This window comes from Nelumbo lutea, chromosome 8 (assembly GCF_056320005.1).
Source record: "Nelumbo lutea isolate HS-2025 chromosome 8, American lotus-T2T, whole genome shotgun sequence".
Lineage (NCBI taxonomy): Eukaryota > Viridiplantae > Streptophyta > Magnoliopsida > Proteales > Nelumbonaceae > Nelumbo > Nelumbo lutea.
The window spans coordinates 15720182-15746135 of record NC_142691.1 but is presented as its reverse complement, the minus strand read 5'-3'; the positions used below and the strand labels follow the sequence as shown (position 1 = coordinate 15746135).

Sequence of the window (25954 nt, the reverse complement as noted above, 5' to 3'; positions counted from 1 at the left end):
ATTGTCATTTGCAAAGAAAAAATAAGATATCACTAGTGCCTGTCTACAAATTTTGATTCCTGATGGCTCTTTCCTTTCTATCATATTGTTTAAAATAGCAGAGAGAACACCAAAGCAGATTAGAAAGATGTAAGGGGACACAAGATCTCCTTGCCTAAGTCTCCTCTAGGGCCAAAAATTTTTTGGAGAGAACTCTATTCACTAAGATTTGGTAGGAGACAAAGTTTACACAATTCATAACCCAATTTACCCACATTTCTCCAAACCCCATTTTAATCATTACCTTTTCAATGAATTTCCACTCCACCTTGTCATAGGCTTTACTCAGGTCCAATTTGATGGTCATGAGACCATTCTTTGCTTTGGTTTTGTTCATGTAATGCATGAACTCATAAGCAACCAAAATGTTATTAATAATTGACATCCCATGTATAAAAGCACTTTGATTTAAGGAGATGACCCTATTGAGAATAGACTTTATCCTATTTGCCAGAATTTTTGAGATTATTTTGTAGACTGTGTTACACAGGCTAATAGGTCTAAATTGAGCCGCACACTCTGACGTTTGACTTTTGGAATAAGAGTAACAAAGGTGGAATTTAAATTTCTATTTAGTACTCCATTCATTAAAAAATTTACTTCACTTACTACTCCATCATTAACCACCTCCTATTATTTTTGAAAGAAAAAAGGGGAAATCCATCTAGGCATAGGGCTTTTCTAGGGGTCATCTGAAAAATGGCTTCTTTAATTTCCTCCTCTATGATTTCTCTCTATAATTCATCATTACGTTCCTCCCTAATTTTTCTTTCCACATACTTTATGGCTAGGTCAATTTCTAAAGGGTTATATGAGGATAGGATTCCCTAGAAGTAATTTGTAAGCACACTAGTTACCTTCAATCCACTCCCCTTCTCTATTCTTGATCTTTAGAATCATATTCCTTGCCCTCATTCTTATGGTTGCATTATGGAAAAATCTTGTGTTCTTGTCCCCATGAGTCAACCAATTGATTCTAAATCCTTAGGCCCAATATACTTCCTCTTTTTTTTTAAGACCTTATCAAGCTCCCCCCCTCCCAACTGTTTAATTCTATTATAGTTGAAATTTGATCTAGCTTTTGTTTTCTCTTTTGCTAGTTGTTTCTTAAAGTTTTTTATTTGCTCATGGATCTTACCAAATTCCTCCTTTCTCCACTTCCTTAAGACATTCCTCATGTGATTACATTTATCTTTGCTCCATTCTTGATTTTTAGTATCCATCCAGTTTTCTTTAATTATCTCTTCACATTTTTCATGCATCATCCACATCTCTGAAAAGTTTCTTGAGATCTTTCCTTATAGGATCTGTGTTCAAATAAATTGGCAAGTGATCTGAACCATAAGAAGACAAAGACATAACTATTGCATGCAGGAAAATCTCTTTCCACCACATTACAAACTCCCCTATCTAATTTTGCCTTGATGTTATCCTGACTCTCTCTATTGTTTAACCAAGTGTACCTTGGTCCACAATTTGGGATTCTTTTACTTTCCAACATCTCAACAACTCTTTATTTCTTCTAATCTCCCTTAGTTTTGGATTTCTTCCTCCAATTTTATCATCCAAATTGAATATCAAATTGAAATCTCCTATACATAACCATGGCTCCCTTGTCCTTTCTACTAGACTTTCTATCTTGTCAGAAAAAAAAAAAAAAGAAAAAACTTCTTTGCTCTTTCAGGCTCCCCATATACCAATGAACAACACCAACTTCTACCCGTATCCTCCACAATTCTTATATGGATTAAGTAGATATCTGTTGCCAATATATCAACAACTTTTAATTGATCACTCCAGAACAAAGGCAGACCTCCAGAGAGACCTCTAGAATCAATCCTCCAACAGTTTCAATTATTTAGCATTTTGAGATGTTTCCTACATTTCATTAGGCCGCACTTCATTTCACTAAAAAAATACAATTTCAGGCTTCTCCTTCCTTAAGGACTCTTTCGCTGCTTAAATTGTCAGGGGGGGTGTCCTATCCCTTGGCAATTCCAGCACCAAACTTTCGTTTGTCCAAAGTGAGTTGTTTAGGGCCAACTCCCGCAAGCCCTCTCAGAAAACTATCCCCATCTTTAAATTTAGATAATGAACCCATCCTGAAATTTTCTTTTGGAACTGATAAACCACTAACATTAAGTTTTGAGCACTTCTAATCTTGCCCAAGTAAGTTTGGGTTAAACTTAACGAAAATTTTGTAGCTTTTTGCCACCCCCAATGTTTGCCTTTTCTAGGCAGAGGCTTAGCCTTCCTTAGTTTCTTCCTTATACCTCCCAGCAAGCCTCCAAGAAAGCAAAATGAATATGGAATTTCCTTTAGTTCAATATTTTTTCCATGTTAGCGCCAATCTTGAGGATTAAGATAGTCTAAAGACTCAAACAACATGTTATTCTTTTGAAAGCAGACTAAAATACTATTCTGGTTTGTTTCTATGGTGGGAATTTTTGCATGGGGAGAGGTTCTGTAAAGAAGTTGAATAACTCCTCCCCAACATTTTGACTTCTCCCACATTCCCTTTCAAGGGACATATAGTTTTTCCCATTTTATTAACGGCAAAGGCTTTTTTTACCACATTTACCCCAAATAAATGTTTTTTGAAGTTTATCTATACTTTTAAGATTTTCTTTGGAAAATAAACAAATCTCATCGGGAATTTCAAGATTTTATCTTGCTAGAGAAAAATAGTTTTGTTTCCACTCCCTCAACTTAGTTTAACTTGATTGGGTAAATTAATTGAAGCCCTTATAAAAATTAGGTAGTCATCAATAAATTTTAGGGTAGGAACCAGAGCACCCCTGCACCTATGCAATCTAGACTTTTCTTAATCATTGGAGTTGATCAAAATATCAATGTTTCCAATGCCAACAAGTGGGTATTAATGCTTAATGATATGACGAATACTCTGAAAAAAAAAAAAGACCAATACCCCAATTTGTTTTGTTTATTTTTTATTTTATCAACAATAGAGCGATGAATTCTATCATCCCAAAGTTTTATACTTCAAAAACCTTGTATGTATTGATGTATTCATGTGTTCCACGATCATTGATATGGACACAATATGCTCCATATGAGATGTATCATATTAATATATTGATCTTTGATCATTAGTGGTTTCATGGCAAACAAGCCTTATTAATGCTTGCTTGCATAGGACAAAAAGATAGAGGGATAAGGGGTCCCCTTGTCTAACTCCTCTACCTCTAGATGGGGTAAAGGTCCTTGATGGAAAGCCATTATCAGAGTCTAAAAAGATATTGAAGTGATGCACTCCACAATCCACCTGATCCATTTGTCATTAAATCCAAATTTAGTGAGAATTTTCTATGAACTTTCACTCAAGTCTATCATAAGTTTTCTCTATGTAAAATTTGCAAGTCTTTAATCCTAATTTTCATTTTATTTCCTTCTCACATTATTAAAGAGCTCCTGAGCAACTAAAATGTTTTCAGGTATTTGCCATTTTGGCAAGACTATTTTTTTAAAAGGTTTAACTGTATTTACTAGAATTTAGACAATAATCTTATAGATTGCATTACAAATAGTAGCCTAAATTGATGCAATCAAAATCCCTTAATAAAATGTGTACATGCCAACATTTGCAACAATTTCAAGAAATCACATCAACTAATTTTTATTTAACATTTGTCTATTCACATTTCATTGGGGTTCACATGTGACATGATCCAAAGAAATGTTTTCCCTAAAATGATGGACCGTCTTTGGATTTTGTCCTTTTTGGGACTAAGTGAATAATCTCTCTTCTAGGAATAGCAACTTGGTGGCTGGTGGGGAACCCCCTCCTCATCCTCGCCTTGAAACCAACATGCTTTATCCCGTTTTTTTTATGGTGGGGCAGGGCATCCATTCTCCATCGTGGACAGGATTCCCCAAATTTTTGTTGTCTCAAGGCAATACCTTTTAAGAATTGGATTATGATAATTTAAAAATAATTTAGAAATAGAATTATAAAATCTTCAGATTTTAAGATTTTAGGAATTTAAAGAAAATTTAGAGATGTTATAAAAATTAATATTAAAGGTAAATTCAGAAAATTATATACAAACCCCGTCAATAATTCAGGAGAAAAATATCTTCTCCATCCCTGTTAAGATCGGAGAAAACCTGGCCCATTCAGGGTGGCTCCGATTTTACGGGGACAATTACAAACATCCTCTTACTTAGAGGGGTCATTGACAATTAACCCCCTGGACAATGGACATTCATTTGCCACAAAAAAAAAAAATACGTTTTCATTTACCCCCTTCGTCAATGGACACGTTTTCATCACCAAAGCACATTCCATCGCTTTGACCCCTCTACCTTGGAAAAACCTTCCCAAATCCCAACTGATTTATACCGACTCATCTTGATTTGCGTGTTATGTATTTATCCTATTACATTATTGTACTCCCATGTCCAATTAACAAAAGGCGCCTTTGATGCTACTTTCGTGATTGATCTAATCCAGTGGTGCTCGGTGCATGCGAATTAGTGGGCCTCCAAAGCTAAGTCCAGATTCCAGCCCATAAGCACAAGGAAAATGGCAAATCCGTGGCAATACATTCAAATCTGTTGTCACCCATCACTTCCGCGCCTGTATGTGTTTGGTATTTCCGCCTTCCCTCTCTCATCATATATATAACGCGCTCTGGCATTTTGTCCATGGCGATTTTCGTTTGCTGCAACGACGATGGATGCAGAGGGGAGTCGTTTTCATAGCTACACCAACCTCAGGAAGAGTAGAGACCGGAAATCCATCAACGGCGTCACCGTCGGCAACCTCCACAGCCACAAGAAGGGTGACACCAAGATGATGAAGAAACCGTTCAAAGCAGCAGCGATGGTGGGACAAAATAGGAAGGTCTTCTTCCTGGGTTGGTCGATGGAGGACGCGGTGAATGTGGTGAGGTACCATCCCATCCCCTGCATATTCGCGGTTTCTCTTCTCTTCTTCATGGGCGTTGAGTACACCCTCTTCATGATTCCTCCTTCCTCTCCACCTTTCGATCTGGGTTTCCTCTTAACTCGTCCCCTTCACCGAGTTTTAGCTGCTCGTCCTGCCCTCAACACCGCCTTGGCCGCTCTTAATACGGTAACCCAGTTATCTGTTTTCCTTTTTCTTTCGAGTTTTGACGTTATTTTTCCAAAATCCAAATTCGTTAATTTATCTATGCCAATGAAATCTGATCGAGTTTCGCATTTTGATGGTTAGGTGTTCGTGGGAATGCAAACGATGTATATACTGTGGTCATGGCTCGTAGAAGGCCGACCAAGAGCGACCATATCAGCGCTATTCATGTTCACGTGCAGAGGAATACTGGGCTACTCGACCCAGCTGCCATTGCCTGAGGGATTCTTAGGTTCAGGCGTGGATTTTCCGGTAGGGAATGTTTCCTTCTTCCTGTTCTTCTCCGGTCACGTGGCGGGATCGGTGATTGCTTCTTTGGATATGCGACGAATGCAGCGGCGAGAGTTGGCATGCTTGTTCGACACCTTGAACGTGTTACAAGGGGTGAGGTTGTTAGGGACCCGGGGCCACTACACGATCGACTTGGTTGTCGGGGTTGGTGCGGGCTGGTTGTTCGATTCTTTAGCCGGAAACTACGAGGAGGACAAGAAAAGAAGAAGAGCAGCTGCAACTACCCACCAGATCCTACTTTAATTTAACCCGATTCATTCTAAACGAAAAATGAAAGAAGAAAAAAAAAAAACATAGTCCGGTGGGATAAAGATAGATAAGCAATCGCTGATATGTCTGTAATCCTTTCTGACTTTTCTTCTGATTTCTTCCCATCAACAGTGAGAACAAAATCTGTACCGAATTAAAGACTAATTAGACTAAACGCTGTCTTTGCTTTACTTTCCACTTCTTCTGGATTTGGGATTCTCTGTAGCTGGCACGCGTTGGTTAATAGTGAAGATCATTGCTTATGCTGCGAACCTACTACAATTCAGATGCTGTTATTGACTTTTTCATTCATGTTTCTTCTCTTCCTCTTTCTACGTTATTCGCACGTACGTAACTATGTATATTCAGGATGAGTTGCAGTATCTGACATTCAAAAGGGTTTCATACTGCTCCTTTGGATAAGCTTTTTGCTTTTATGTTTTCATTCAGCTTGTAAAACAAAATGAACCAGAAAAAAAAAAAAGAAGTGTTTGGTAAGAATTTGCTTTTGAAAACATAATAACATAAAATCCAAAAAACACTTTTAAGCCCCAAAGTACAAAAATTGGGTCTGAACTCTGAAAACCTTAAAATTTGGAGTAGTACAGTGAGACCCACTCGGGCAAGTAGATCTGTCTAGTATCACTCAAGCCTGCCAGTATGGAGAGACTGCAGCCCTCTTTGGTGTATTCTCTTGGACATAGATGGTATCCCACCCACTCAATCTTAATAAGAAGGGAAAATTCCGCTTTAATATCCTGAATTTTGGAGGTAGTGTTAAGTTAGTATGGAAATTTCAAATGTGTCACTATATTATTTAAACTTTCATAAAGTGTTAAGTCACTATATTATTTAAACTTTCAAAAAGTGTTAAGTTTGTCCCTGCTATTAATCAACTGTTAGTTGCCTATTAAAAATATCAACTGAACCATTTGAGGTATTCGAGATTCTAGACTAATAAAGTCATTGTCTTCTACCTTTAAATCTAAAGCATATTCTTATCTAGTAATTTCTTTGCTTTCAGTTATTATTTCCCTCTATCATATTTCATTTTTTTTCTCTCTTTTTCTTTGAGAAAAACTAGTTCAGTCTCAAGGTAGAAGACAATAAACAATGTCTTCTTTTGAAGGGTTGCTTTGACATTTTCAACATATAACTAACAGTTTATTAATGGCAGGGACTAACTTGACACCTTTTGAAAATTTAGATACAGCAGTGACAGATTTGAAAGTTCAAGTACTAAATTGACACTACCCAAAGTTCAGGGTACTAAAATAGAATTTTCTCTTAGAAGAAAATATTAATGGGTTTTGTTGGGTATCTCACACAGCCATGCTTGCCAACCAAGACAGCCATACCCACAGATCAGTCTCAATGTTTTTTGTCAACCTTTCCATCTCTTTTATCTCATATTGGCCTATGTAGGCAATAAGTCAATAGCAACTGTTTGATTTAAGTCTCTAAAGCTTTTTTATCAACTGATGGTCGGTTGACGAGATCTCTGACGAGATAGGCTTGATTCAGAACAGAGCATATTTACTGCCTTGCATTTAAAATATCTACATGGGCAGATATTTTCAATGCAAAATTGCAAAAGGCTGTTGTAGCAGTAGCAGAGACATGGGATGAAAACGTTGAACTTTGGTATATTTTGAAGTTAGGATACTAAGGTGAAACTAGCCTCAAAGTGGAATTTACCCCAGAAAAAAAGATAATTTTTAATAAAGTATTTAATAATTTAAGTCTTGATCTTTTATAATTTTGAATTTGTGAGAGTCGTTAATACACGTCTGGAATGGTTTTCTTTTCTATATCCTTTTTTTTTTAATTCTATATTCATTATATACCTTACTAGTGGGTCCTATTATATTTGATAGTTCAATTCGGCTATTAAGTGCTAGCCTTTCATGTTACTGTCAATGCATCTCACTTAGGGCCCCTAAGGACTAAGGAGCCTAACCTCATTAATTCCCATCTTGCCATAAAAAACAAGGGATACCTTCTTTTATTGGCTAATAAATGAGGGAAATCAATGTTCTTACTTTCTTGCTAACAACGATATAGATGAGGAAGTACATTTGAGCTTCAATTCATAGAACCAAGTTCCAAGAGATCTTTCTAACCCCTATCTGCATGACTGCATGTACAATTAGTGTTTCTTTTCTTTTGTTGATGTATTTGGGTGGGGTTGAGTGATTGAGGGAGTCCTTTTGTACTTTGGATTTTGGGGAGGTGGCCGCCCCAAAGTAAGGATTGGGGTTAAAAAACTAAACTTGGTTTTATTATCATTACCTTGATATCATTTGTCTTTTAATTCCTTGTCCTTTCAATCTTACCTGAGAGATTTGTCAACCAAGACGAGCCAATCTCTCATTATATTTTCAAACTTCTATTATGTTAGCATTTGGACCTAAAACCTTCTGTACTTCCTCATATTGCTATTGACTTCAGTGACCATAGAATTATCCTAAGTTCTAACAGTGCTAATCATTTTTCCTCTACTAATTTCTAAGGCTCAATTTGGGAAGAGTATAAATATATACGAACAGTGTAATTAAAGGTTTAGAAATATCATATACAAAGTTTTACACTGAACATATTTGTATTTGCACTCTTCCCAAATGTATGGGAGTACAAATAGTCAGTGTAATTCTTAGTTTGTTTTTACATTTGGTTTAATCTTGTGTTATATATTTGTGAGAAGCAATGTTTTCAAAACCAAATTGGATCAGATGGTCGGACCGGAAAAACCGGAAATTGGTCATCTAATCGGTTCTGTTTTCCTTCAAAATCGCATTTCCCCCTAAAATCGTTGATTTTGGTCAGCAAACTGCTGAACCGGCCAGTTAACCGTTCGAACCGTTTGAACCGTTCGAATAGTTTTGACTGTTTTTCAATTTTTTAATTTTTTATTTTTTTTGTCAAAACGGGTCAGTCATTCGGGTCGAACAGTCGGGCCGTTAGAACCGGTAACCAGACTCCTGATTGGTTCATTTTTAAAAACCATGGTGAGAAGTAAAATGACATGTGCCCTCACCTTAAATGAAAAAGAAAGGAGATAGGATGAGGAGGGTCATTTGTTTGGGAGTGTGGTAAGAAACAAGATGATGTGGTTCCCCACTTTATATGAAAGAGATTCATGTAGGGAGTTCACATCTCCGCCCCACAAGGAGCCTCCCCACATTGCCCCACAGCACATCTCCATCGTGTATTAAGAACATCTCTCAATGATGACATCATCAGAACTGATACTATCATCATGTAGGAGGGTGGTGGTGGAATTTTTGAATTAATTTTTAACAAACACATCCTAAAAGGTTCTAACTTCTAAATTGCTTAAGAACATTCTCTCAACTTTTTGTTTCTCTTATTTTCTGTCAAACCGAAAATAGCCTATATCAAAACATCGATGTGATTTGATGCACCTAGATACACATGCCTATACCAATACATACATCATTTAAAAGTTTTAAAACTTTGGGGGTGGAATGAGGGATATATATAGATCCCATCCCTACAATCCTTATAAAATGAAAAAAAAAAAATGGAACATTGGATCACCGATAGCCAACTTTGGTTATCAAGCATATCAATATTTTAATCTTTGAGCCTAAATTTAATCCACTCGAACTCAAATGCCCCACCCCATCCCCGGACAGGGCTAGAAATCCCAATCCTATCTCCCTTCTCGCGGGGAATGGAGATCCCTGAATTTGCTCCGTCACAACTCGATCATTCCTATTGTGTACTTAAAATTTTATTTTTTATTTTATTGAAACGTACCTAGAACCCGTCCCCAATCCCAGTGTTTCAAACCCATCCCAAACCCTGATCTGTTGTCAAAAAACCCAACCCAACTAAGGCAGGGCAGAGCGAGGCCCCACTGAGATGGGTCAAATTTCCATTTCCATGGACTCCCCACTAAGCACGCCCCACGGGTGCCCCATAGCCCATCCCCCTCGTGCTTGTTGTGGGAAGATGTTCCCAGTTCATGGGGAGGGATGGGCTGTGAGGCGTGCTCTATGGAGAGCCCATCCCGTCTCCTATTTAGGGGGCATTCTTTTTTTGGATTTGGAGAGGGGGAAAATTGGTCAATGGAATTTTGATTCCCATTGTCTAAGAATCTTATGTTCTTTTTTCAGCTTTATGTGGGGATCATGGAAAGTTTATTTTCCTGGGTATCTCTTACCCAAGAAAATGATATCTATCTCCTAGGTGGATAAATAACCTTCCCACATAGGGAAAAAGTTGTCAATATTTGAATGAGACAAAAATACCCCTTTTAATAATGGATTTCTATGGATAAAATGGCCATTGCCTTATTTACCTTGGAAATAAAAGAACATGGTAAATACACTTACTTGGATAAATAACTTACCAAAAAGCGAACGAGCCTTAGGGTTATCTACATACGGGCCATTCCACCATCATGATTTTCATTTTATTTGTATCAAATGACGTAGCCAAATTCAAACTATTGGATGGATCAAATAAAACAATAAAATTTGCGTTCATTTTTGTGAGTTAATTACCATTATGTTATTTTTTTTTTTCAAGTAACATCCAATTACATCTAGAATTCCCATGCGAAAATAATCTTTCAAGTAACATCCAGTCAGACCAGCGATAACGATCACTAGTAAAACTTTAGATCATTTCTCCCTGAAAATAGTAACACAAACAAACCATTCATCGATTAAGGAAGTTCTGCCCTACTTAACTGCGTATTTGTTAAAAGATAAATTGATAAGCAATTCAGTTTGGCCAATTCAGATGATATAATCATATAAGACGCCCCCTTAGAGTAGCTACTTAAACTCTGTGTTCTCGTGTTGGGCATTTAATCATTGACCTCCCTAAAGCCTATACCTGCATAGAATGCACAAATACGGAAACTTTGTGTACATCCAGGTTAGAGAATGCTTTCTTGACTATTCCAAGTTATGGATATGCCCCATGAAAGAGAGAGTCCACACTAGCAGTATGTACCGTATCAATTAGCCAGCAAGTAGCTATTTGCCTCATGAGTTATGATGAGATGCAGATTGCCTTATAATGTAACACATAAATTGAAGCAAAACTGAAACATAAAAGTGTGAAATAAAGCTGATTCCTCCATTTTTCACTAAATCACCAGTACTTTTTAAGCACCGAGTACAGAATAAGCTGCTTTAGGACCTGAGGCATTTAATGGTTTAGTTATACAGTTAAATACCCAGTTGGATAAAAAGAATGTACCTGGACAGCTGGACCTATAGCTTCGTACACCACCTTGGATTCACATTTCTTGGTGATTTTCAGACTTATCTCCTCATGCCTGCAGTCTTCACTCATGACTCATGAGCATGCTCCTAGGGAATGTCACAAGGCACGAGCCCTATGCTTCTCAGTTCTAACCATGCATCATAGAAATGCATGGTAAAACCCTGTTACAGTACGTGGATATAATCATATAATTGTATCATTTTTTTTTCTTTCTCTTTGATATACATGAAAAGGGTGGAAAGTACACTATTGAATATGCTATTCATCAGAGTCAAGATCTATTTCACATGACCCATCATCTACATTAGCAAGTGGGTTAAATAAGGATGAGCTTGGATCGGTGCATCCTGGAACAAGGTCAAGATTGCAGCGGTCACCCTGCAGCAGTATGCCATTGTATCAACAAATGTTGTCTTACAGTTCTGCACTCAATTAACTTGGGATTTTGAAAGACAGAAAATGAAAAGAATAAGAGAAACCTACATACTTACCCCTTCAACAGATAAATTACCAATCATGGAGCAGCGAGTAATGATAGTATTTGAATCTGGATAGATTGCTCTTTCACAGGCACCTTCCTTGCTCAATTCTTCTGCCAGACCCTGCGTGTAGGATATGGTTGTTATACTTTCATTAATAGGATTGAATGCTCAGTTCAAGAGCAATGTTCAACCAATTCCAAAACTGGTAAATGTTGTAACTAGTATAAATATAGCCCAATGCTGCCTGCATCATAGGTTTCAGTATTCATGATACCTCATTGAAGAAGTCTATTGGCTTGTTTCGCCATGGCTTAGGAACTTGAAATTGTAATCTATAGGGACCATCCCATTCAACACCATTAGTGAATGAGAAGATCAAATTGACAGCTGCCAAAGATGCAAAAAGTTAGCCCATAAGAAACTAAATGAGCGCCAAGTAGCATGTATAAGCATTGATGAAACCTCACTAACCATGCTTAGGAACAAATATCCTGATTGTGTATATTGGTGGATCAGCTTTTCCTCGAATTTTCCTAAGCATTACCCTGGGCTCACCACCACACATAATGGGCTGATTAAACCCCCCTGGAAAACAAATTGATAAATCAAACAGAAAAATGTTAGAAAATTAAGAATATAAAAATATTTTATTAAAAGGGATGGAACTTCTGATCAAGTAGTTTCCACAGGCCACTTTTCTGTTGAGCTGGATATCGAACTTCATAATGCACTGAACAATTCGTAGCAAAATTTAGAAGTTTATTATGATGAAGGAAATTACCATTAAATGCAATACCAAACTCTTCATTTTCACTAATTTTGTTTGCTGCCGGATTGTAGAAGAGTGTTAGTTTCTCTCCCTGTCAAAGGTCAAACCATCAAAGAACAGATTCAGTGGAAGAATTCAACAAAGCAAAACACAAGCATCTTAAACTCAGAAGCAGTGCCCAACATACAGACGAGGGTGGAAGACCATTCATAGTTTTCCAGAAGACAGGAGCTGTTCCTAGGTCAAATTCTGCCCATGTAGGAAGTGAATACCTGAACAAGGAATTTTAGAAGCTGTTAGATCAAGCAATGTTTCAGATTGAAGATGCTAACTGGCCAGTTGGTAGAGTCTGGGTAGGTTTGTTCCCCAGACATAAATCCAGTCTTCAGTACTAATGACTAACTGCTGGGCTGCTTTGCCTACCAAAAAGAATTATTACTATCAGATTCACAGAAGCAACAGTCAGCAAAATCTGAGGATTTCTCTTGAGATTGTTATGCTAAATTTCTTAGGGAGGGATAAGGGTGCAAGCTTCAAGTACAGGCCATGGAAAGATCCAGAACACAAACTGTATGACTAAATAGATAATGTAAGGAAAAAGAAGACAAGCACCCCTCCCTGCATGATAAACAGGTTATATATCCATGGTAAAATATCATAGGCAACTGCATTGTGTCTGTGATTTTTGAAGAATGATAGCATATGTAGTTTTTGGGTTTGAATATGATGCCAGAAAGACGATACTGGAATTACTTATAACCAATCAACTGGCATCATAAAAGTGGTAACCAATCAGGTGGGTTTTCATCAAAATTCACGGGGGGGGTGGGGGGTGGGGGGGGGGGTTTGATTGGCAAAATCTTTCTGGAATCATTCTTTCTGGAATAATAGATTTTTCCATTAGTTTTTATAAAAGAATTACATGTCTCACAATACTTAATATTGATAAATGAAATATTTAACTCATTGGCATTTTTCTACTTCAGAACAAGGTTCTTTTGTCTGTGGTTGAGAATCTTGTTGAAGGGTCCTAATAAATTAATGCTCTATGAAAAAATGACTTGATTGGATAACAAAAAGGGCCATCATGTAAGAGATGATGGTTACATTTCTGTTTGGGTAATTTTTTGGCCTATGAGATATTGCAAATTCGAAACATTAGAAAAAGGTCTCTGCCTAGCAGCTTGGTTGCATATGCTAACCATAATCTTACTTTGCATGAGTTTGGCAGTTTGCACCTCTTTTGACTTATCATCTTGAATTTGAACTATGCAGTAGCTGAGATGATCATAAATCAGATAGTCGCACTCATCCAATTTATCCTTCTGACTATTAGGAGATTTAAAAACAAAGGTGGTCCAAATAGACAATAAGGATTTAAAAACAAAGGTGGTCCAAATAGACAAATAACGGTTCACAATCATCCAACTGGACCAATTTTGGATATAGAAAGTCTCCATGGTTAAAACCATAGAGTGAATCCCAAGTTCCCAACCTGACTGCATGCTAACATCAATGGCAAGAATGACCTTCCATAATTGAAGAAGGTTACATGGACAGGAAATGAAAGACTGGAATACCTTCTAGTAAACCCAGTACTGGCAAGAGTGGAAGGGTCATGCCATACAAGTTCCTTATTCAAGATTACATATGGGGGTCCCAAGCCAAGCATTATTAAGTCATTAGAGGCAGAGACATCAAGGAAGAGACATACTCATTGATTTCCTCTGTGGCAGTTGTTGCAACAGCAGCAGCGCTTATTTTCATTTTGGTCTTGTTGGCCCTCCGCTTCTCTGGATGATACCCTCGCAAAGGAGCCCCAATGAAATAACTACCTGCTTGAGAACTTGTTAAGTTCCGTAACAGAACAATAATTTTTCTTGTATTATGCGCCTTGATCTAAGAAACTTTTTTTTCCAGTACCTATATCTGGGATAGAATCAACCATTTAGATGATATAAAAAAATATGAGTTTCACGCTTGTAAAATCAACTTGTATCAGGATCATGTTTGGAAAATACACTTTCAGAGCGAAATTGCGAAATTGAATCCTTGAGGAGAACTTTTATGGCAAGATCCTAATCGATGGTTACTACCATGTTGTTTGAATGAAGAACATGAAATGATGCAATGTCTATCTTCATATGACAATAACACCAACAAAACTAAATCCCCTTATACAAAATTCATATTATCATACATTAATGATCTAGAAACATGAATTCTAGGAAGCGTAATAAGAACAGGGCATCAATAATTAAAACCCTGTTGTCTACTAAATCATATCACACCAAACAGGCTAGTAAAATTGAAGTGGCAAGAACGAATTCGAATTTATCTAGTATCTACCAATTCTGCTTCTTGGCTTCGGTGCAATAGAAAAGTGAAGAGGAGGAAGTAAAACAAGGGGCGCGCACCATAAATGTGGGAAACAGATGGACCGACGTTGAAGCTAGAAACAGAGCTACGTTGCGACGGAGAAGACAAGATTGAAGAAGTGAACAACGCCATGGAAGCCAGTTCTGTTGCGTAGAAATCGCTAGATGTTTTGGCTTTTTTGTTGCTTTTCCAGCCAAATGAGTTCAACCTAGAGAACAGAAGTGCGGGTTAGAGAGAGAGAATGAAGTCACTGAACTGAACTGCAGGCCTGCAACTGCAACTAATCCAATAATAGAAAGAGGAACGTGGAGGAAGCGAGATTTAACCACAAAAACCAATGAAAAAAAAAATCTCCTCATAAAGAGAAAATATCAGGGTGAGATTAAAGAATATCTGATATAAAAAATCAATATATGGATTTTTTGCACTCCTAATCTCTTACCGACTATCTCTTCCCACATAACACTACAGCCATCCAAATAGAATATTTTTTTGTCATTTATGAGGAGATTCCCAATGCGCAACTGTAGTGTCATGTGGGAAGAGTTTGTAAGCAGGAGATACATAGGCCTCGTTCCTTTTTTTCTTGAAGTGAGGGTGGATAAGTTGGTAATTACAAAGGAAATTAAATATATCTATTTTATTGGGAAAAAAAGGATTCTTAAGCGACTCATTTAACTGAATAATAATACATTTCTCGGGTAAATTATTTATTTTTGCGTATAAAAAATGATTAATACTTGATGCAATAATAGTCCTTTCAAACACTTTTTTGAATAAATTGGTCACTTTACATCTTTAGTCCTTTATCTAGTATGTTGATGGGTCGAGTAGCCTAATTTGGCTTGGCCTAAACCCATTTTAAATTGGGATTGGACATGATTTTAGGTCTACAATCTTGAATTCAGTCTTGGGCCCAAAACACTAAGTCTGACCTTTTTTAGATTGGGCTTAGAATTTTTCAAAAAAGCGTAGGCCTGAGCATGATTTGATAATATTATATATATATATATAATGTCTTTTCTTTCTCTCATTTTTTCAAGTAGTAGTGAAATCTTTCATTATTTTTAACTTTTGAGGTCTTTTAATATAAATAAAATAGTGTTTATTAAATAAAAAAAAAATCAAAATTTTGGTCGGGCCCAAACATGAGCCCAGGCTTTACTGGGTTTTATATGAGGGCTGGGCTTAGGTTCAATCCTAAATGTATTCTATTAATACAGAGGCAAAACCAAGCCCAAACTAACAAGTCTAGGGAGTACTCTTATCTGAAAAGTGTTCATTAAGTGTGTTTACCCAAATAAACCATTTACCAAGACGTGAATGAGGCCATAACGCCAGAAAGGAAGAGCTTTGACCAATTCAAACTCATGGCGAAATTTGATGAATACTACCTGATCTGATTTGTTACCATGATGTCATTAATAACCGCTATTGCTATCTATATTATTATAAAAGCGGTACTCGTCTTGATTTTGATGCAGGTCATGAAAGTTAAAGTAATTAAGGTGATTATAAGGTAAAATCAATCTTAAAAATAAGGTTATGTTTGGATAAGTTTCTATTTTTCTGTTTTTCAAAACATAGAAGCACGAAATATGTTTTAAACATAATGAAGTGTTTGTGTTTGGTTGCTTTATCACAGAAAGGGAGGAACCCACCAATGCGGGATCTAAGGGAGGGGTTTTATCACAGTTGTTGCTTTATCATATATGACATGATAAATTCCACCAGTTGTCTCATAACCTAAATTTTGTTATGTAACATATATACATTTGTACTTTATGCATTATGATTTGGCTCAAAGTGTAAAGTAAAAGAGTTAAATAATCCAAAACGACTTCATGCTTTTCGTTGCACAAGTATTATTGCTTTTGATTGTTTTTGTTGGAAAAAACACGCATTACCGAACACTGAAATTTTGTAACACCTGTCAAGCTGTCTCACAAAATATCCTCAACCTACCCTTAAAATGATTTAAACAAAATTCTAAAGTAACTGTCAATATTTATTGAATGTGGTCACTGGTCACAAATATAAGCGAAACAAAAGAAAAATGTAATTTCGGAGGCACTAAAACGCCAATTCCCATATAATCCTCCTTGGTTCATTCATTGGTGCTGACTACTACTAATAAGTTCAAAGGTTTCATATAATCAAATCCATCCAATTAACTTATTACAAAAACACAACCAAGATTCTTCACCCAACTACAAGATCATCTCTCCTTCCACTTGTTGATTAGGCTTGTTGATTAGGTTGTATTTGGTTGCAGCGCAATTTTATTTGTATTAGTACAAATATATAGGAGTGCAAATAAAAAAAAATGCAAATTTTGGTTTAATTTTGTTTTGGGTTTTACTTTATTTTATTTTGGGATTTATTTTATTTTATTTTTATTGCAACCAAACAAGGTAGGGTAAATTTTGAAACAAAATAAATCAAAACTTGTATCTAAATCATTTGCACTACCATAGTTTTGCATCAGTGCCAATGAATTTGTACTGCAACCAAACACAGCCTTAAGAGATAAAGCTTCAGGCTATGAAAATTTGTTCATAATCAGATTGAAAAGGTTGTTACCCAAAGTGGCAGCTCATACTCGAACCTGCATTTTCATGATTATCATAATTAAAAAATAAAAATAAAAATATTTTAGAAAAGATAGAAATTTTGTAGGGAAAAGATAGATTTTCTAATGCTCAATTAACTTAGAACATCTCAAGTGAAGACCCATCGGACCCACCACCAGTATTTTATTTTCCCCATAATATTATTATAATATAATATTATAATATACTATAATATTCATATTATATTATTATTATAATAATAGTTCATTAACTATATTATTCATTATCATTTTATAGTGCTATTAATAATTACTTATATTAATTATTATAACTAATTATTTAGAATATTATTTACCAATTATAATATTATAATGAAACCAATAATTATTTATATTAAATAGTATTATAAATTATGAATAGTAATAATATAATATTAATAGAATATTCGCAATACTAATATTATAATATAATCATATAATGTTACTAACATTATAAATTAATGGTTAATATTATAATATGTTATAGTAATATTATAATAGAAATTAATTAATTACAATATTAATTATCATCGTACAGTTTCATTAATTATTAATAATATTTCATTAATTAATAATAATAATAATAATAATTCATAATTAAGTAATAATTAATTATTAATCAATAAATCAATCAATCAATCATTATTAATAGTAGTTAATTAATTATTAATAATAGTTATTAATTAATCATAAGAATAATTAATTATTATTACTTATTATTAATTAATTAATATAATAAACTACTATTAATAATAGTTAATTAATTGTTAGTAATAAATATTAATTATTAATAATAAGTATTAATTAATTATTAATTATTAATTAGTGATTAATAATTAATGAATTAATCATTAATTTATTATTAAATAATTACTAATAATAATTAATATTAGGTAATATTTATTATAATAAATTTTAATATTGTTTCTTTATTGAATTATATAGATAAATAAAAATTCTCTTATATGGGGTTAAATTGGACATTTGACATTTTTCAGAATTCATAATTCAGAATTCAGAACAATATTCTCTACATTAAGAGTTCAAAGGAAAGAAAAGTTCGCCAATACCAATATACCTCTTAATGTAATTATTGCACTTCCAGAGGTCAAACGTCAGATCAAACAAACAAGCCCTTAATATCTAATGTGTGACCTTGTTGATTAGTTCAAATGGTCCAATGATTCAATTTGTTAGGTCACCATTTGTTGATTAATTCAATGTTTTTTTTTTTGTAGGCAAGAAGTGTGGTGGTGAAATGGACCTAGAATCTTGGTCAGGTGATGGGTCAACTAGTTCAAATGGCAAGTAGTGTGGTGGTCAAATGGCCAATTTAATGATAAGATAAAAAGCATTAATAAAAGACCAATGCTTTAAAAACTAACCGGAATTGCATTACATTATTCTCTAGATCAAATAAATCAAGTTGTGATGTCATAAATCAAATAGTAAAAATGAAAAATACAAAAAAATCATAAATTTTGTAGAAATTTTGGGTGTCTCTCTAATATTACATATTCATCATATTAATATATATATATATATATATATATAATAAATGAGAATTATTGTTATTATGATGGAATGACTAAAAATGAAAAAAACCAAAATAAAAAGAGAATTATTGTTGTTGATAAAGTCAATAAATTTTTTTTTTGCAGCAAAATTTAGATTGAAACCGTCTCAGAAATCTATGCAAGTCGATTACAAATTACAAACATTGATATATATGAAGATAGTAAGACTTGAAATTCTATGGATTCTAATAAAAACATTGAAATTATTATTATTATCTAAAATTGCCTTATACAATGCATGTATACTTTACTCATAAATAGATCTTCCTCTGTTATTTGCTCTAATCTAACTTGATGTGGCAAATATTTCCATCAAGAGTTTTTGTGCTTATTAAATGCCCCAACTATCAATATACTTTCATATTCACATTAAATGATTGGATCCAAACAAAGGTAGCAACTTATTGAAAAAGTTCAATCTCATTTCATATATTTATCTATACTATATAAATCACATACCTATCATAATGTCAGTGCAGTTCCCAAAATTTAAATCCAAATACTATATATAAGGGAGAATGACCGTTCAGCACACCTTAAGAATTCTTAGCCTCACAATACCATTGGTAAGTGAACTTGAAATTGATGTCAACACACGGGCAGGTATTGATATTTTAGGGTGAGGTATTTATCATTTTGAATTGTGTAATATTGAAGTAAAATTCAGATCCGCAATATATACACTTTTCCATTATATATAATATTTACTTGCATATGAGGATAGCACGTACTATTACTAGTTTCAGCTAAACATAAAACAAATTTTTATCTGTCTCCAACAACGGATGCTCATGGTGTGAACAACATATGTGCCACCCTGATTCACATGTCCCAGTCCCCCCCAAAAAATCTAGAATGACCACAGAAATTTTCATTTTATTTTATTTCTTTTTGAATTGAACTTGCCGTAATTTTCTACTTTCTGAAGACCATATATAGAAAGTGAATGCAAAAATACCAAACTCAGCTGCTGAAAGGCTGATAAACCAACTTTCCATTCCATTCCATGTGTTTATTGAATTCTACATTGCTTTTTAGGTTTCCTTTTTGATTGTGGTTTGGACTTGGCTACTGATCTGATCTTATCATCAACCCAATATTCCGGCCCACACCACATGAATCCATTCAAATGGGCACTTGCTCTCCGATCTCTCTCTCTCTCTCTCTCTCCATTTTTCTACGTTTTTGATGCGTCATGGGCTCATGGCCCACTTCTTATTCACTCCACTCCTCATATTTATCTTTTTGATTGATTTCATGGGCCGAAGTCGAGTGGCACCACCTTATCGCCACTAGCGCCACGTTGGTGTTGTTTCCTCACCTCCAGTCTCCAGCTCTGCCATGAAATAAACGTATCTCGCTCGCTCCGCTCCGCTCGTCCTCCTCTCTCTCTCTCTCTCTCTCTCTCTCTCTCCCACTCCCACTCTCACACGTCTGGGATGAAATGGGGTTTTTGAAAAGAGACCCTCCCTCCAGCCTAGCCATGAATCCGTTCCTAAAACAGTAAAACCCATTATTATTATTATTTTTTAATTCAATCTACTCACCGATACAACCGTACTTATAGCCGTTCATGGCTCTCTTAGCAGCACCATCCAATGCCAGATTCAATCTCTCTTCTCCCTCCGTCCCTCCAACTGCGCTGCCCAGGCCATCTTCAGTATGTGCTTTTGGTGGGGCTCTACGTCTCCAATCCTTCAAAGTATCTGGAGGGGAGAATGTGGGGAACAGGAGGAGGAGGACCCTCTTCGTCTCCGACATTACCAGCCACCGCCGGAGACACAGAGAGACGAGGCCATTACTGGTTGCGGCGGCGGCGACGGCTGGGGATAAATTTGGGAGGATTCTGTTGTCGGATGTGGTGGTGAAGCAGAGGAGGAGAGTCTACTTTGGAAGGAAGTGGAATTCCCTGGATGTGGCCACGGCAGGGGTAGTGTTGGCGATGCATGTTCTGTGCTTATTTGCGCCTTTCACTTTCAATTGGGGAGCGTTCTGGGTGGCTGTGGCGCTCTATGTGGTGACTGGATTATTCGGAATCACTCTTTCTTTCCACAGAAACCTTTCCCACAGGAGCTTTAAGCTTCCTAAATGGCTTGAATATTTCTTTGCCTATTGCGGAGTTCTGGCCCTCCAGGTGAGAGAGTGACGCTCCGAGCATATTCAGTGACTACCTATTTCATTTTTAAGCTCTTCTCTTCTGCTTTGAAAAACGAGTTATGCGGTTATGCCTTTCTTTTCCCTAGTTAATGTATTTCATGGGTCGCAGGGGAATCCAGTGGATTGGGTGAGCACGCACAGGTACCACCACCAGTTCTGTGATTCAGATAGAGACCCGCATAGTCCCATTGAAGGGTTTTGGTTCAGTCACATGAGCTGGCTCTTCGACACCAGGTCTGTTGTTGAGAGGGTAAGAGATTCTCTCTTTCAATATCTCTGTTTCTTTCCAATATAACATATGATTTAACATATGATTTGATGGATCTGCTAATTCTAAGAAGAATTCTGCAGTGTGGAGAACTCAATAACGTTGAGGATTTGCAGAAGCAACCCTTCTACAGGTTCCTTCAGAGGACGTATATCGCTCATCCGATTGCACTGGGGGCTGTCTTATATGCAGTGGGCGGATTTCCCTACCTAGTCTGGGGCATGGTAAGGATATCACCACCTTTCTTTCTGTTTATTCAGCACTTAAGCCCATCTTGTATGAAAAGAGCAATTCTAACTTTGTAAACCTTTATCTTCCCTGGTCATACTCAAACGTCATACCTTGAAAAGATTGCTTATTTCTACTGTTTAGTGAATCAAGGCCCTGTTGGCCTGGTCCCATCTCATTCATGGTGTGCCTCTAATCCTTTATCTCTTGTATTATTAGTCCAGACCATTCAAATTGGGGGGTCAGCTCCATTTTGAACCCTAAATTGAGTTTTCAGACCATGGGCTGAGGGTGTCCTCCACTGATTCAGCATGTGAGTTTGTGGGTCTGTCTATCGTCCACTAGTTAGGACTAGACATTGTTGGTTTAACTGTTAAAGTTCAAAATGTGAAGATATTTCCTCCAGATAATTTCAGCAAATAATGCAGGGTGTGAGGATTGTGTGGGTTTATCACATCACCTGGCTAGTGAATTCAGCTTGCCATGTTTGGGGACAGCAGGCTTGGAACACTGGAGATTTATCGAGGAACAATTGGTACTGGATCGTCAACCAACTTTGTTCATTCTCAATTCATTTGAGTTCTCCTTCTCATTTGTGAGCTTGGATGTGTGCAGGTGGGTGGCCTTGCTAGCATTTGGAGAGGGATGGCACAACAACCACCATGCCTTTGAGTACTCTGCCAGACATGGACTAGAGTGGTGGCAGCTCGACATGACTTGGTATACGGTGAGACTTCTGCAAGCTATTGGATTAGCAAAAGATGTGAAGGTGCCAACTGAGAGTCAGAAGCAAAGAATGTCTTTTAACAATTGAAGTAATGTGATCATATGAGGCCGAGCTTTGCATGTTTCTATGACCTGGTTCACCACGACATTGGATGAATCTCTTCAGGGGACAGAACTTTGGTTTTGTTTCACTGTGTTTGCGCATCTCTGCTCCCCAAGTTGGTTATAAGGATTGTCGATCATGTAATGGAAAGAAAAATAATAATGAAGTAAAGAAAAACGTATGAATTTTACTCTTTTTCCTATCATAAGTGGCAATGCCTATTTCCTGGATTTCTGGGTTTCTTGGTCCAGGTGCTTGAATTTCTTTCTGGATTCAGTTTGACAAAATCCCATTCCGGATTAGAAATAAAGTTGGAACTTGGTTTAAGTGTTTCTGGATTACAATGTTTGGGTCCAGTATAAGCCTTCACTTACTGAGTGTCCGCATCATTTGAATTCTGAGAAATCTGGGCATAAACAAAACTCGGTTCCATATCTTCTCTGCTCAGCGATCCAAAAATTGCAGGTTGTCAAAGTCAATTAAGATGATTATCCACCACCCCCAGCATGATCTGACCTCTTGTTTGGTCCAATTCCACAAGCTTAAAATCCAGATCAAATGCTTTATTGACATACCGAAACTACAGTATGATTATTTGTCCTCTCGTTGCAATTAGCAAAGTCGGGAACGGACTGAAACAAGTTGTTGGGACTTGGGAGAGATGTCGAACATGATGGTGATGAATTCAGGTCTCTGCAACTGCAAGGTCGGGATAGCGAGAGACCCATTGGTGGTGGTTCCTAATTGTTCTGGCTACCCGATCACCTCCATTAAATGGCTCATCGCCGACCATCTCCAAGCTTGCGAGGACCTAACTTCCGTCTCCCTCCGCCGTCCCTTCAACAGGAACAGGGGCTACCTTATCAACCCTAACCCCCAGAAAGAGATCTAAGACCGCGTCTTCCGCTTACTCTTCCGCGTAGACCCAACCGCCTTCTCCATACTTGTAGAGCCTCTCGTCAACCTTCTTTTCACCCGACTCTCCACCGGCGGAGTTTGTCATCGAGGACTTCGGCTTCCGATTTCTTTACGTCGGCCACTCACCCTCCTCCCTCCTTCGAGGCAGCTCCACTATAACGTCCTGGACGACTTCTCTCATCGACGATGTGAAAGGAGAAGCTTTGTTCCGTCTCTCTCATCGATGTTTCTCGCGAACTCCAGAATCCAGATTTCCAGGAACCGGAAAGTCTTTCCTTGGCTCTGTTACTGGTAATTTATTATGTATATAATAAATTTCTGTTATTCGGTTTTTTGTTTAACTGAATTTTCAATCCTGAAAATCGAAACTGAAACCGAAATCTAAATTTTTTAAAATCGAATTAATTAAATAAAAAAAAATCAAAAACCAAAAAACCAAATCAAATAAATCAAAACCGAAAATTTTGGTACGGTTTTTCAGTTTTAATTTAACAATGCTCGCTCCTACTTAAAGTGATTAGACCAGGTAAATCACCTACATGTTTCCATGTACACCATGCAAGAGCAGTAGAAATATTCAGTGCTTGTTTAGGTGGTTTATCTTTAGGGTAAAACTAGAAGAGATCCGTGTGATGCACGGGCTTCTGTTAAGAGATGCCCCTCGGATTCAATCTTTACAAGACCGTGATCACACCACTCTGTCCTTTACAACCATACATTTAGAATATCTCCATACTTAAAATGTTTTTTTTTTCAATGGGAGATATTACCAATGCAAGTCTGTAAGGGAATGTGCCACCGGTGTGAACACGGTCTTGAGAACTGAATGCTATTATATTCAGATTCGGTTGTAATTAGTTCCTGCTTTTTTCTTGGGTAAAATTATAAAAACCCCTGTACTTTGTTTTGTGACAAAGACCCTCTTGTACGATGACTGTGAGACAAAGAACCCTTGACTATTAAATCAGATGATGGAATGAGTTAAATTTCCAAAATACTCCACTAATTTTTTTCTATTGTTTTTTGTCATTTTTCTCTTAAAACCTATTTAACATATTCATTGACTGATTTGATTTAGGCAACTGAAGCCTAGATACAGATTTTATATATATTGTTATTTCTGTTTCTGATCAATTCTCTATATCCTATTTTGAGGAGTGTATCTCTGCTCTTTCTTTGATCCCATTTGGTATGCCTCTTCTACATTGCAATCTTGAAATGGTTAGTTTGATTAAGAGTGGAGCAATGGAAATTTTCCACAAAGCCAAGGTTGTTCGTCTCCGGAGCCACCACGAGAAGTACCTCTTCATCGAGGAAGACAAAGAATCGGTGTCCCAAGACCGCAATGGTTCGTCTTGGAACGCCAAGTGGGGTGTTGAATTTGTTGAAGGGGGGAACTATGTTCGTCTCAAGAGCTGCTATGGTAGAAATCTCACTGCCTCTAATGAGGCCTTCCTTCTTGGATTGACCGGGAAGAAGGTTCTTCAGACTACACCCAGAAAGTCGAATTCCTCCGTCGAGTGGGAGCCCATCAAGGAAGGGTTTCAAGTTAAGCTCAGGACTCGCTACGGCAACTTCTTGCATGCAAATGGTGGTGTTCCTCGGAGGAATTCCATCACTCACGACATCCCTCACAAAACTACAACTCAAGATTGGATCTTATGGGATGTTGATGTCGTTGAAATCCATATCAATTCCCCCGTTCATCCTACACAAACTGTTCCCCAATCTGATGATACCTCTGATTCCAAACCAACTCCGCCTTCATCCATCTCGATTAAGTCCAATAAATTATCAAAATTAGAGGTTCGTCTTATTTGATTCTTGCAGCATGCAGTATATAGATTTAGTACCTTCTGCAATCGATATTGACTTGTTAGTGGTTTTCTGCTTATTTCATTGCTTTCAGTCAAGTACTTCTTTTGATAATTCACAACCAAAGCTTGATGGCCGGACAATTTACTTCCATGTTATGGATGAGAATAGAAATGTTGACGACACCATTGAAGGTTCTTCATTCATTTTCAAGGGGACCGGAGTGCATGAATTGAACCAAAAGTTGAAGGAAGAAACAGGGATTGAGGACATCACCGTATGCTCTCACAACCCATTACAAGGGGAATTGGACTGGAGTGCATGAACCGCCGCTGCTGTTTGTGTATCGTGAGGTTGGGGAAGATGAACAATATTTTTCCCCTTGTTCGAAAAGTTATTATAGGGGTAATATGGGGATTACAAAATATTATAAGGGCCTCTTTGGACAGAAGGCTAAGGAAGGGGGTTTTTGTCTCACTGTCATAGTACAGGGGAGGTCTTTATCGCAAAACAAAGTACACAAAGGTCTTTCTCACAGATCCCATAGTACATGGGAGGTCTTTGTAATTTACCCTTTTGTTTTTAGTTTTTTTATTCCATTCAAAACAACCAAGGGGTTAGGAAGCAAAAGAGAGTAGGCCCATGCGGACAACCGCACTTTAGAATATGGTATTTATTTCGGTCGTCATGACCGGATATCATGATTTGGTTACTTTTTCACTGTTCAAATAAATGGTTGCAAAAATGACCGAAAAAATAAAGAATTGCCAAAATACAATGTGGCGTTGATCTGATTGTTCTGAGTTTTGGCCTGTTTAATCTCTTAATTGAGCGCTAATCAGTGTCAGTGGTGGATGCTAATCATCTGAACATGGAAATGTGACATGTGAGGACGTTTAGGTGGGCAAGGTCATTCTGCAGTTGCTGTCGACCTAAAACGAAG

At 36.8% G+C, this 25954-nt stretch overlaps 4 protein-coding genes across 5 annotated transcripts; 3 read left to right on the top strand and 1 right to left on the bottom strand.

Annotated features, from left to right (window-relative positions):
* The first annotated feature begins 4626 nt into the window (after nt 1-4626).
* LOC148842974 (phosphatidylcholine:diacylglycerol cholinephosphotransferase 1-like) lies at nt 4627-5997 on the top strand. Its single transcript, XM_088958953.1, has 2 exons — nt 4627-5137; nt 5258-5997. Exons 1-2 carry the CDS (start codon nt 4736-4738, stop codon nt 5705-5707), a joined length of 852 nt encoding a protein of 283 aa, XP_088815079.1. The 5' UTR covers nt 4627-4735; the 3' UTR covers nt 5708-5997.
* A 4812-nt stretch (nt 5998-10809) lies between these two features.
* On the bottom strand, nt 10810-15002 carry PIFI (post-illumination chlorophyll fluorescence increase). 2 transcript variants are annotated; one of them, XM_088957495.1, is made up of 8 exons: nt 14647-15002; nt 13944-14158; nt 12417-12501; nt 12242-12320; nt 11932-12045; nt 11735-11847; nt 11470-11580; nt 10810-11356 (listed from the first exon to the last, which is right to left on the bottom strand). In XM_088957495.1, exons 2-8 carry the CDS (start codon nt 13994-13996, stop codon nt 11237-11239), a joined length of 675 nt encoding a protein of 224 aa, XP_088813621.1. In that variant the 5' UTR covers nt 13997-14158; nt 14647-15002; the 3' UTR covers nt 10810-11236. The 2 variants fall into 2 exon arrangements, with proteins under 2 accessions (XP_088813621.1, XP_088813620.1); XM_088957494.1 differs by having other exon boundaries at nt 13944-14064.
* Nucleotides 15003-19856: 4854 nt separating this feature from the next.
* LOC148842972 (palmitoyl-monogalactosyldiacylglycerol delta-7 desaturase, chloroplastic-like) lies at nt 19857-22508 on the top strand. Its single transcript, XM_088957492.1, has 5 exons — nt 19857-20930; nt 21063-21203; nt 21305-21445; nt 21878-21984; nt 22065-22508. Exons 1-5 carry the CDS (start codon nt 20370-20372, stop codon nt 22261-22263), a joined length of 1149 nt encoding a protein of 382 aa, XP_088813618.1. The 5' UTR covers nt 19857-20369; the 3' UTR covers nt 22264-22508.
* Nucleotides 22509-23353: 845 nt separating this feature from the next.
* LOC148842971 (uncharacterized) lies at nt 23354-25805 on the top strand. Its single transcript, XM_088957493.1, has 3 exons — nt 23354-23487; nt 24423-25002; nt 25106-25805. Exons 1-3 carry the CDS (start codon nt 23420-23422, stop codon nt 25334-25336), a joined length of 879 nt encoding a protein of 292 aa, XP_088813619.1. The 5' UTR covers nt 23354-23419; the 3' UTR covers nt 25337-25805.
* The last annotated feature ends 149 nt before the right edge of the window (nt 25806-25954 follow it).

Bases quoted from the DNA above. Each gene is read 5' to 3' on its own strand.
- LOC148842974 (XM_088958953.1), top strand. From the start codon at position 4,736: ATGGATGCAGAGGGGAGTCGTTTTCATAGCTACACCAACCTCAGGAAG. The intron at 5,138-5,257 runs GTAACCCAGTTA...TTTGATGGTTAG, and splicing joins CCTTGGCCGCTCTTAATACG to GTGTTCGTGGGAATGCAAAC.
- PIFI (XM_088957494.1), bottom strand. From the start codon at position 14,740: ATGGCGTTGTTCACTTCTTCAATCTTGTCTTCTCCGTCGCAACGTAGC. The intron at 12,046-12,241 runs GTAATTTCCTTC...TTTGTTTTCCAG, and splicing joins GTTTGGTATTGCATTTAATG to GGGGGTTTAATCAGCCCATT. The intron at 11,848-11,931 runs GTTAGTGAGGTT...CATCTTTGGCAG, and splicing joins GATATTTGTTCCTAAGCATG to CTGTCAATTTGATCTTCTCA.
- LOC148842972 (XM_088957492.1), top strand. From the start codon at position 20,370: ATGGCTCTCTTAGCAGCACCATCCAATGCCAGATTCAATCTCTCTTCT. The intron at 21,204-21,304 runs GTAAGAGATTCT...AGAATTCTGCAG, and splicing joins CCAGGTCTGTTGTTGAGAGG to TGTGGAGAACTCAATAACGT. The intron at 21,985-22,064 runs GTACTGGATCGT...GGATGTGTGCAG, and splicing joins GATTTATCGAGGAACAATTG to GTGGGTGGCCTTGCTAGCAT.
- LOC148842971 (XM_088957493.1), top strand. From the start codon at position 23,420: ATGTTTCTCGCGAACTCCAGAATCCAGATTTCCAGGAACCGGAAAGTC. The intron at 23,488-24,422 runs GTAATTTATTAT...TGAAATGGTTAG, and splicing joins TTTCCTTGGCTCTGTTACTG to TTTGATTAAGAGTGGAGCAA. The intron at 25,003-25,105 runs GTTCGTCTTATT...CATTGCTTTCAG, and splicing joins ATAAATTATCAAAATTAGAG to TCAAGTACTTCTTTTGATAA.